At 49.4% G+C, this 12249-nt stretch overlaps 2 protein-coding genes across 2 annotated transcripts; one reads left to right on the forward strand and one right to left on the reverse strand.

Moving 5' to 3' along the window:
- Window positions 1–2617: 2617 nt before the first annotated feature.
- Window positions 2618–6068, forward strand: Pmar_PMAR022949 (Thimet oligopeptidase, putative; the record flags this gene model as incomplete). Its single annotated transcript, XM_002771788.1, has 21 exons — window positions 2618–2688; window positions 2747–2845; window positions 2917–3029; window positions 3075–3217; window positions 3273–3376; window positions 3427–3568; window positions 3770–3856; window positions 3907–3983; window positions 4032–4104; window positions 4152–4261; window positions 4314–4354; window positions 4392–4505; window positions 4557–4651; window positions 4715–4827; window positions 4880–5018; window positions 5069–5147; window positions 5192–5262; window positions 5308–5458; window positions 5504–5627; window positions 5679–5786; window positions 5957–6068. 21 exons carry the CDS (start codon window positions 2618–2620, stop codon window positions 6066–6068), a joined length of 2166 nt encoding a protein of 721 aa, XP_002771834.1.
- A 2666-nt stretch (window positions 6069–8734) lies between these two features.
- Window positions 8735–10061, reverse strand: Pmar_PMAR022950 (NADH-cytochrome b5 reductase, putative; the record flags this gene model as incomplete). The annotated part of the gene is made up of 9 exons (XM_002771789.1): window positions 8735–8832; window positions 8877–8976; window positions 9026–9183; window positions 9231–9335; window positions 9393–9501; window positions 9547–9623; window positions 9680–9799; window positions 9855–9954; window positions 10005–10061. 9 exons carry the CDS (start codon window positions 10059–10061, stop codon window positions 8735–8737), a joined length of 924 nt encoding a protein of 307 aa, XP_002771835.1.
- Between the last annotated feature and the right edge of the window lie 2188 nt (window positions 10062–12249).

Below are 12249 nucleotides of genomic sequence, written 5' to 3' on the forward strand. Positions count from 1 at the left end.
TTGATAACAGGTGACCGTGGTGGCAGGACTAAGGCGATTTACGGTATAGACAATAACACGGCAAAACATCACCTTTGATAGCTTCTCTCGATATGCAAGAACGCTTATTCTGAGAGCACTATAGTAGTGTATTAGAAATCACCATAAGAAGAAGAAGACCCACCTCCGTTATTGAGGTCGGCTTGTGAGGAGAATCAAAAGCTATATATTCCCGAACAGCTGCGGCTGAGGTGTTCGCCCCTACGCTAATCTCACCGTTATCCGTGGCGACCCCAACCTAATGCCATCCTCACAAAGTCGACACCACCAACAAGGACCCACCTCGGGCATGCCCTCCTCTTCCTCTATCAGCTCCTTCTCCTCCTCCACTTCGCATGGACCAAGCTTCTCCCTCACAACTTTAGGGTCTTCCCCCAAGGTCACAAGAACTGCCGCTAAATGTGCTCGTAGACTATCCGAAGCATCAATGCTCGCATCTACATCATCATACCACCAAGTCGGACCTACCTCCCCCACCTACCAAGATCAACAATGCCTTCTACTTCGCAGCTCTCATTCACTGAGCCACGACCACCACCTCCAGCAGCAACAGCTCCTTGTTGCCTCTCCAGTGCTTCCATAAGGAAGTCCTAAATGAACCACATCATCCGGACCTACTCCTCCCTCTCTAGACCTACCTTAGCGAAATGGAGGTGATATACTTTCCTACTGTTGCTTTTAGCAACGCTCGCAAGCTGAGCCAACTGTATACCGAAATCAACGAGCTCGTCATCGGACAGCTCTTCCTTAACGATCTTTTGGGGGTCCATCTCACCCACTTTCAACACTTGTCGCTTTGGTCGGCCAACCTCACAATGATGACCAACAGGATGACCGCAGCCGCCACAACGCAAGATGGGCCACAAACGCCGAAGCGCTTCTCTAGGTTTACACAGAAACCTAGCTAGACATCGTTGACCGGAATAAAAGTCGTGGATTGTGCACAGAAAATACCACGAATAACAACGAGACGGTGATGCGTGACGAGACTAAAAGAACAACCCAACTGAAACAATAACAACAACTACGCCCGCTTCTCATCGACCAGCATTTGACAACACAACACAAGTGAGATACAGACTACACCTTCCCGAAGCCATGAGGAATACAAAGACAAAATAACTATCTCGGAACCCGACCTGACATCACAACAGCTACAAAACAGTAGTAATAATAAAAAGCACTGTATCTTAGCATGCTGGTAAGTGCTCATCACACTCATCGCCGTCTATCGTAGTGCCCATCTCCAGGACCTCGTCCTCTGTCTAGTAGGCAATGGATCTCTACTATCACCTAACCCTCACCAGCACTGGGGCACTCTTGGTCACCTACTGCTCACGACTACTGTAGTAGTTGCCTTTGACACCAGGGTAATAATCTCCGAGCCCCTTACCCTTTCCTTTACTAGACCTGCATCTGACGATCTCAACACGCTTATGTGAACTCACTCAAGTGATAGTTACCTCACCTTGAACTCCATGCCCGCTCCCCTCACTTAGCATCAACAATGTGCTCCAGTCTCTACAATGAGGAGGGTGAGAACAACAGTAGTGCCGACCGCGTGAGAATGCTATTGTAGCAGTAGCAGCAGCCTCACTGACCTCATTAATTGCGTTGACAGTAAGCGGCCCCGTAGGAAATCACCGACAACAATAATGACGTGTTTCAAAGTTCACCTAGGAGACACCGACCGACACTATCCTTCCGACATACGATAAGAGCAAATCCCGTAGAGTTACAAGCCACTCACATGGACTCAATGCCCCACATATCGGGGTCCTCCTCAGGAGTGCTGAAGGCATAAGAGGCGACCAAACTGGCAGCCAGCGATCGAGCGAGGTCAGCAGGCGCCAACGGGTGTCACACCGTCCTCAAGATTCCCAGCGAAGACCTTCCTCTCCCCCGTGAAGGAAGCAAGCCTCCTCGTGAACACGGACGCAAGGTCCGCGAAACCGTGAAACCGCGCGCGCCCAAATGATCGATATCTCGTGTGCCTTGATTCGATAACTTCCGAGCATAGTCTGTGATGATGTCATCTCTAGAGGCCGAAAAGACATCGCTTTTGATCCTCTGTCAGTCTACTCGAGTATATGGAAAAGGACTGTCTTCCTAAGTAGCGACAATTTTCGTGATGTTAAAAACTATAAGAAAAGGATAAACGCTTTGACGAGCATCTGGTTGCTCCGTCGGGCGTCAAAACGTTGTTGGATTTACATCCTACAACTCCACAAGCTCTATCAACATCCCCCTCAAATTCTACTACATACATGGCCCCTTGTCTGAGACAAGTTGTCTCACCAGCGATCCAGCATAGCCCTTACTAAACCAGTTCAGTGGGAAGCCATGCTACATTGAGCGATTAGGAATTACTACGAAAGTCTTTCCCGTAGGCTCCTACCGAACAACATGGCGTTACTTAGTGTAGAATAGAGTGTCATCATTCAGCACCATTGCAAGCACCTCCAGAGACCTCCAATTTTGTGTACCACAACAATTCCACCTTCACCTCTCAGGGGGGACAGCGCACACAATGGATGATAAACGATCCCAACCGTTCATTTTACTTCAGCATATTTTTATGTTTACAGCGGCCCTTCGACCCTTATCGAACCCCACCTTCCTGCGCCCATCGTTAACCCGATTCATGAGGTGAGTTCATCGTGGTCCTCCCTTGGGAGCCCCTCTCACTACTAGATGCCCGTCTCAGTGTGGGCCTCGATGGTGCATATCGTCTTGTGGCGTTCATTGTACTCATACTAGCTCTACTGTGGACTAACCTCGAGAGACCAATACCGATCTCCCACTAGTAGTAGGCTCCTGTCGAGTCCCCCCTATACCGTGCTGGAATCACACTTCATATCGCCTTCCTCTTCTCAGCACTTCCCTCAACAGACTCAACTTCAATCTCACAGTCGATGACATCAAGTCTCAGACCGCTGACCTCATCAAGGAGTCCACAGACATGCACAACCGTCTGGCCTCTTTAAAAGGTAATACCACACCTTTCCCACCAAATACCATCTCCCTCTTCCCAGGTTCCGATATCACCGTCGAAAACGTCCTCGGAGTCCCCAACGAGTTTTGGGTGGACTTTTACCCCCGTTACAGTTCCATGGAATTCCTTCAAAACGTCTCCCCCGATAAGGAGGTCAGAGAAGCGAGTTCCGAGGCCGATCAAGTGAGTCATCTTCGTCCCATTATCAGCCCCTCCCCTGCTGAATGTTGCTCTATAGAAACTATCGGAGCACCTCGTGGAGATGTCCATGCGTAAGGACGTCTTTGATGTCCTAGTGGCCCTGCAGGGCCAGCACCCTGAGATGGATTCGGAGAGTGAAAGGTAGGGGCCTTGTGAGGGAGCCGGTGGGGGGGGAGTATATCACTTACAAGGTTGCTCGATCGTTCAATCAAGGAAGGCAAACGTAATGGCCTTCATCTGGATGAGGCTACTAGGGAGGAAATTGAGAAGATAAAGAAGAGGATGTCCGAGCTCTCAATCAAGTTCAGTAAAAACCTCGGCGAGGAAAACACTGTAATAATCACTACCACAATAATCTGAACTCCATTAACAATCTGTATTGACTCGTCGAAGTCGTTCTCATTGCATATTGGAATCGACTAGGAAGACGTATAAATGAGTCCCCGTAGACAATTCTATTTTCTGAGGATGTTGATTTCTATATTTTGCTGCTTAGCAACTTTCTGCATTCCTGTTGATCGGGGTCCCTGCTAGGTACTGGAGTTCAGTAAGGAGGAGTTGGAAGGTATGCCCGACGATTTCCTCGAGACCTTGGATAAAACAGAGTCCGGCAAATACAAGGTACTACCCCGGTTCGATCCCCGGCACCTCCATTTTTCCCTCATCCTCAGGTTACACTAAAGTACCCCCATTACATCCCCATAGCCAAGAAGTGCAAGGTCCGTGAGACCAGGAGAAAAATGGACTTGTAGACATCCAAAATCATTTGAATTTTAATACCTCTTCCATCTCTCAGCGCCTTCAACAATCGTTGTGCTGATGAAAATACGGAGATCCTTGCTGAGCTCGTGAAGCTGAGGAAGGAGAGGGTGAGCGACTTCGACAAGGGGGGTGCCCTTACTGTCCCTGGTGGCAGGCTGGAATCTTGGGGTTTCCTTCGCATGCTGATTTTGCCACTGAGCTTAAAATGGCCAAGAATGCGCCAACGGTCAGAGACTTCCTCCACGGTATTGAGGATAAAGTGAAGTAATAGGATATCTTTTTCATATATTGCTAAACCCATCATCATCGTCATCAGGCCCCGTGGTGAGAGCGACATGAAACTTTTGAAGGAACTTCGTAAGGAGGACAATGTAGGGTCTCATCGTGTCACCAGTCACCGTCAACATTCCTCCTCCTTCGCTTCAGGGCGCGTCGATGGAAGAAGCTCTCGATTCCTACGATCTGAGCTACTACCGCAATCTCGTCGAGGAAAAGAACTATTCTGTTGGTGAGTCTGCTGCTGCTGCTGGGAAACCCTGCTTTACTACGCCCTATCCAGATCAGCTCCTTATACAGGAGTACTTCCCATTCGAACACGTCCTTAAGACTCTCCTGGAACTCTATGAGAGCATTCTCGGTCTGAAATTCATCAGAGTAGGTTTGAACTCACCACCGTTGGGGCTATTCGAAAGACACAGGACTCCATCGTCGTATCAGGTCACCGACCAACCCGTTTGGCATGAAGACGTCGTGTGTTTGGCTGTGAATGATGCCGCTGATGGCCACTTTATCGGCTATTGTTACATGGACATGTTCCCTAGGGACGGCAAGTGGGCCTCCTCTCGTCGACTTGACGTCCGTGGTATCTCCTCCACTCGATAGGTACTCTCATGCGGCGCTGTTCCCTCTACAGCCCAATGTCGTCTACAATGGTAAGAGGAGTTATGGCGTTTGCTCCCTAGTGTGCAACTTCACCAAGTCTACTCCAAAGAAACCATCCCTCCTCACTCACGATGAAGTAGTATTCGCCATCACCACCACCACCAAGAGCAACCTTCCCGGTCTGTTTAGGTCGTCACTTTCTTCCACGAGTTCGGTCATTGCATGCATCACATCTGCGCTGAAAACGTCAAATTTGCCGAGTTTGCTGGTAAGACTTCTGCCGGTCTACACCCAGGAGTTGCCTCCCCGCAGGCACCAGTGTGGAGCAGGACTTCGTCGAATGCCCCTCGCAGATGTTGGAGAATTGGTGTTGGGAGAAGGATGTAAAAAGCGCGCGCCCACTGCTAGTTCATTTGATTTTAATTCAGATTTTGAAGCGTTTATCGCGCCACTACAAGACCCAGGAGCCGCTCCCCGACGACCTCATCGAGAAGCTGATCAAATCGCGGGATGCCAATGAGGGCATCAACACTCAGAGGCAGTTGGTCTTTGACAACTTCGATCAGACCATTCATGGAGGTAAGCCGTGAGTGCGATCTCGGATATTTTTTGAGTCTATTACAGTGGCCCCACCGAGTGATATAACTTCGACCTTCAACGACATATCCCTGCAGACTATGGGTGTGAGGCAACAAGAGGGCAGTCACTTTCCCGCTACCTTCGGCCACATGTGCGGTTATGATGCAAAGTACTAAGCCTTTGGGTGGCCCCATGGGTCAGCTCGACGTTGTTGATTTAGATATTACTCCTACTTGTGGGCTGAAGTGTTCGCTGATGATCTTTTCTTGAGCAAGTTCAAGAAGCCCAACAACCTCCTGAATCCTGAGACGGGGATGGAGTATAGGAGGTGGGTTTCGCGGTCAGGGTTGGGGGGATATATGCACATGGTTAACTACATGGTGACAATATGGAAATCGCGAGGAATTTCTCGTTAGTTGTTGTCACGTGTAAGCTCCCATAATGTAGTGAGTTCGACTTATCAAAGCAAACATACATTCCAACACTCTCCCCTGTCAGGACCATCTTGTCCCGTGGTGGTGCTGTAGACGCCTCGGAGATGCTCAAGGAGTTCCTCGGTAGAGAACCCAATCAGGATGCCTTCCTGGAAATGAAGGGTCTCAAGGCCTGAGGATGAGCTGTTTTATCATCAGCATCATCTTCGCATTGGTGTGTGTGTCTCTGCTGTTGGTGAACGCCAGTTTCAGTTGGCTCTGCATTCTCAAGTGTTGAGTTAGAAGTCATTGACCTGCTCCTCGTATGGAGGCTTGGACTGAGTCAATAGAAAATTCAGAGAGCATTGCCACGTCTATAAGGCATCTAAGGATTCCCGAGTCGGGAATACTACTTCCCCTCCTCGTGAATAGCATCATAATGACGACTGTATGGGTGCTGCTCGTCTTCCTCCTTTCCACACCCATATCGGCGATGGATGGTTTGGACGCCTCCTCCTCCCAGCAGTATCATCATCCAAGGACATGGATGGCTGAGGGTTGGGCAGAGGTCACTGCAGAGGGTATCAGTCTCGTAGAGTTGGTGGGGATGCCCTTCCCTATAGTGCTGTCAGTGCCCGCTTCTCAGGATGCCTCCGGGCCCGTCGAGTCTATAAGCTTCCACGATGACGGGACCAGCCTCATCAAAGTCCCCGAGTAGGATACCCAAATTGTGCTGCTCAACAGGGCACGCTGATAGTCGTTCGCCGCACTCAACGCGACAGTGCCCCCTCACCGGCGAGGCTCCGAGTGACCGATCTGTCAGTGACCCGGACAGCACTTTGGGTAGCCCATGTGCATTCTGGACTCGAGGGGTCTGCTGTGCTGAGAGGCAGCTATGGGCTGTGGAGGAAGTGTACGATAACAGAGTCATTGCCACCTCCTTACTCCCATACTCAGGTTCACCCACGCCCTTGCATTCGTGCAGGAGTCCCCCACGTCCGGGCTCGGACAGTGCTCAGGTTGCCGGGAGAATATCCACGCCCTCCTCTGCGGCGTCGTTTGCAGTCCTGATATCGTTGAACGGGTGATAGCCATTGAGAAGATCTCTAAAAGTAACTTGGCAGTCCCCAAAGACTGGCGAGATCGAGGTCGTCTTACCCTCGGCGTTTTGTGAGTCACTGCGAGGATCCTGTGGAATAGCTGATGGTGAGACTCTTATAAGGGAAACACGGAGTCGTGCGTCGTTCACTACAACCATCCCACCTCCGTTCACGAAGTGTGGAGTGTCCCCACTACTCATAGCCATATCCCTTTATATGCATTTAACAAGTATAACTTCATAATAACCTTGATATATATTTATGGTGGTATTATGACTTTGAATATGAACTACTGGGAAAAATAACCCCTTGACGGGAATCATCCAGTGTTGGCCTCTAGGGATATCATTCAGTGTTCCTCTGGGGTCGATCTCCGGATGCGCCACTTAGGGGCGTCGTCGAATGTAGCGAACCCTGACCACATATGCGAGATTGGCCTCGAGGCGAGAACCATCGTTGAGACGCTCCTCGGCCGCGCCACCTCCCGTGAAGTCAAACTCGCTAACGTGTCCGTCAACCACAATCAAAAACACTCGGTGAGATTGCAACATACAGCATTTGAGTCAGAAAGCGACCTCACAGATAGTCGCGGTGTCGACTTCGTGCCTCGAGGAAAACATCGCTCCTGCCAAGGCCTCCGACAACAAGCAGCAGCCTATTGGTGGGGAGTAGGTATATTAACAGAAGAGAGGACTGCCGTAGTGTGTCATTCGGCAGGGTGAAACAACACACTGGTGGGGCTCCAGAGAAGCACACTCTCGATGGAGCAGCCCGTCGTGGACGCACACTTGCGGCTGTGATGTCGGTCAAGCTGGGTCTACGGGTCTTCTCATATACCCCCCAAAGAATCGATTCAAATTAATCCACGGCGTTGGTCTGGATATGGCCAGATGCCATCCGGAGCGCTCATGGGGGACTTCGAGACTTGACGTTTTTGCGTTCCGCGTGAAGGTACGCAGCCTCTGGGTTCATCCTCTTCATCGCGTGTGTTGCACTTTGGATGACGTTTGAACGTCGGCGCGACCCTGGCATTAACATGAAAATAGGATGGCATGCCAAACCCAACCAACAGACTGATGAGGACCGGGTGGGATTGCCTCACGCTTGAGCTCGGACATGCTTCAACTTCTAGGAGCCAAGGACTAGTATCAAGTTGGATTGACATGATGATGAATCATGCCCTTGTATGAGATATGGTGTTGCGTCGAGTGTCCGCCATCAATAAATGGAAAAATATCAGTATCCCGCACTTGATTGGAAGAAATGTTGATCAGCGCCGCTTCCGGTTTGCTATCGTAGCGTATAATCAGTCCAATCCGATGACGGAGCCAATATTGAATTGCTATTATCGCATTCATATGGAGCGCACTGTCATCATCGAGACCAGAAACGAGACATACGAGACGATCCCATTCGTAACAGGATAGAATTCATGTTTTGTTCTCGATGAAAGTCTTGTCCCGCATCTCTTCATTTCACATCAACTGATGAGCGAGCATCAGCGGCAGCTAACGATGCATTTCATAATAAACTCAAGGGAGTCTCACACGTACTCGCATGCCCTCCACTACGGACCAACTCAAGTCGCCACGGTTGTGAAAAGTGGTAACTCCCGCGACCAGTAGTCACGAACACAGTCGGAGGCAGATTAATAGTAACGCACTGATATCTCGGATTAGATATGAAAAACCTTACGCACCCGAGCCGGGAGTTCTGCGCTAATAAGGCGATAATATGCCAGCTGCAATCTGCGACGAGACACCTTAATAGTAGATCTTATCATAACCAAGCTCCTTGAGCATGTCTCTAGCTGCCTCATTCATAGGCTTCGGGCCACACAGCATGATCAGCGTTTCCGGACCTAACACAGGGGGAGTACATGGTCACAAGGACGGAGCGACTCACCAGGCTTAGGCATGGTATCCCTAAGCATATCCTTCGTAATCCGGCCAACATAGCCACTCCAACTGGGGTTAGTCGAGGCGTTCTCCACAGTGTGATGAACCTACACGACGAGGAGTACTAGCAAATCCGTTGGAAGCTACTGAGGCTACCTTGAACTGATTAGGATGCTTGTCAGCAAGCATAGCGAGCTCAGGACCGAGTAGAACATCATCTGGTGTCTTGTTCGCACACAGCAGGGACATGTTCATACTATCCTTCGTTCTCAAGATATGCTGAATGATCTGATAATGAGGCGTGATACCAGTACCTAAAGCAGATGCTGATGGTTGAAAGACCAGTAGGTTCCGGACTCACCTCCAGCGATCATACCGACATTCTTGATACCATTACAGCTCTGGCATTCACTGCGGACTATGGAAAAGATGCCGTTGCCCTTGTAAGTGATGCGGCCCACAGGACCTAAGCAGGAACACTAATTTCTACTCGGCTCAAAACTGCTCAACCCGTGTAGCTTACCAGTGACATCGATAGAGTCCTTGCCAGGGACCATCCTATCAAGATGCTGCGACATCCAACCTCCATCGGGATGACGCTCATCTTCACCGCTCGAGTAAACTTTAATAACCTAGCCATCCGAGATGAGCTATCCCAACACAAGCCTGGACCTTACTAATTGGAAGGACCCGTGACGGTCATCTAGTGTGGTAGGAGTGTATGGTCGTGATACCGACTGAACAGGCCCCAACCCTACATAATAACGACGACGATGATAGCATGTAATATGTTGGGAAGAGGGCTCTTACCAGTCCTTGGATTGGGCATGCTCGCTGTGAGCTTTACATGGTGACCGATGGGGAGGCCGAGGATGTCGTTCTGGTGCGGTAAGGCGAAAGTGAAACGACGAACATCATGACTGACGTCAGCTGAAATACAGTGGATGAGCAGCCCTCCGACGGCTCAGCAACAGTAGCAGCTTACTTTTGTCAATCAACCTCGCTTTAAAGGATCGTCCCTTCCTCAAGGCGATGTGCGAGTTCACCCACCACTTCCTGGCAGCAAACGCAGAAGCGCCAACGACCTGATCGACCAATGTCCCAGCACTAAGCAGGAGGAAGAGGAGGGACCCACCGCCACTGTGACAGCGCCGACTAGCAGAGTATGTTCAAGTTGATGATCGTGAGACATTAAGACAGACTTATATGGTAACAAAATCTAACAAAGGGAAGAATTTCCTCTGAAAACCCCAGCGAGGAAGCCGAGTCATCTACACACTCAACAACGACTAGCAGTACATGGAAACAAAAGTATCACGCAACAGTGCAACAAGAAAGCATTATCATTTCATGCATGCGATGGTGGGGACTCCCTCCTCATCTGCCGATTAAGAATTATACTATGATAGACTCCAATGAGCACACCACCACGTACCGGCAGTGGTGAAGGCACATTTGCTAGAGAATCGGAGGACCATCATCACCTACCACTCCTGCCGCAGTTCTCCAACTATATCATGGACCAAAACTCGGCACTTCTAAGGTCAACAATTACAAATGTTCATCACCGAAAATTCCAACCAACTCACCACCTTAATAGTCAACAGGAAACTCTCAATAGCACCACCGTAGACTTTCTCGAGTACATGCCGAAAGTCACCACAGTGATGACGAACTGACGAAGTGACGAGTCGTCCTTCGCAGCTCTGAAATCGACGTGTCCGAGACGATCAGCAGAAGACAACTTACCGCAACCATCTATGGATGAGTTCCGCAACGACTGTGTAACTCCTCTTGAACAACGGCTCAAACACCTGAAAGTAACGCAGATGCATAATCTCTCTCAACAGCTCTGTAGAGGGCATATCACAACTAGCACAGGCTGATGATCCGCTGTAAAGCGCCAATTGCACAAAAGGAGACACTACGAGATTCGTACAGGAAACACACAACGCGACGTCAACTCCGATGGTTGATCTGCGTTTAGGGAGACTCTCGCCGTACCAGATTGATGATGAAACCCATGTAAGTAATCGATGCAGGGAACTGTTCAACTTCGTTCAATGCCGCGTTGACAGTATTGAAGAAGACAGCAGCTGGAATGTAAACTAAACTAAGCCACAGAGACTCTATGACCGTCGCCAACACTATACAAGTCGGGGGGGCAGGGAACAGTAGCCACCACTTCTAGTAGAAGTGGTGGCTACCAATACCGTGGTCGGACCCGTGCAAAAAAGTGCCGTAAAATTTTTTGTCCAAAATCTATTGCAGACAGGTTCCATGCAATATAACTGTATTAGAGGGCCTCGCATTCAACAATTTCAGCTTCAAAGTCGTTGTGTAGAAAAAGTTACCTCCCCACATGTATTTCCCGTCTCTAGATGGCGCGTACTGTACTCTCTTACCGATTCTTGAAAAAAAGAGTGTCAACACAAGATTAACACGGGGATGTCTGCATGATGTGGAATTTCCAGTCAATTCAGTGGCTATAGTTTCCCATACAATTTCTCTCAAAGTTATTTGAATTTTCAGTAACCACTGCTGTAGAATGCAACGACGCTCTAGGCACCTCAGCTGCTCAGTAACCTACAACTGCCCTCCACAGTGTCCACTCTAGCACTCCCATCGCTCACGATCTCCTCCCCAGATGTAGCAAAGATCTCTACTCTGTCTGATACAATAACTATCAGTTCGCCGAGACTGACGAAAGCCCTCCTCCTACCGTGCTATACGAGGAACTACCGTTTCCATTGAAGGCCTCTACTGAACGCTACTCTCATTGCAAAAACAATTGTCATCACCACCGACACCGCAATAGTATTACTAATCAGAACTGCAGCACCCAGTAGCTGTGGAGTGTTGTATTTATTCATCCCTTACGCCAAATACCGATACACGTTAGGCTGATTCTCATCACGCTCGAGATACTCTCTCTCGATCAGATGCTCAATACGCTGCTTGATAACCTTCGGATTGGGTCTGAGCTCAGCAAAACGTCACTCGCCACGAAATTGCTCTCGAACTTACTTGAAAAATGACAATTGACTGAGCACCTCCGACACTAGTTGTTGATGACTACACATTTTCCTAGTCTTCATAATTCGCACAATAGCCGCCTCAATCGAAATCGATCGATCCTCCTGCACTCGCTCAGCCTTGTGAGTCTCATCCTGACATAACAACAACACTCTCCCCCAGGAACCAACGACACAGTTCACGCCTCCGATAATTTCGTGGCGCGTGACGCTTCACAAACATACCTGAGCTGGTGGTGGGATTTTGATCTTCCGCTGTGGGCAGGAAAACTTCGGATTCACTCGGAACTTCTCTCCAACATCAATAATTCTCGGATTCGATCCCGACTTCTCCAAAACCTACTC

This window comes from Perkinsus marinus (assembly GCF_000006405.1).
Source record: "Perkinsus marinus ATCC 50983 genomic scaffold scf_1104296962378, whole genome shotgun sequence".
Taxonomy (NCBI): domain Eukaryota; phylum Perkinsozoa; order Perkinsida; family Perkinsidae; genus Perkinsus; species Perkinsus marinus.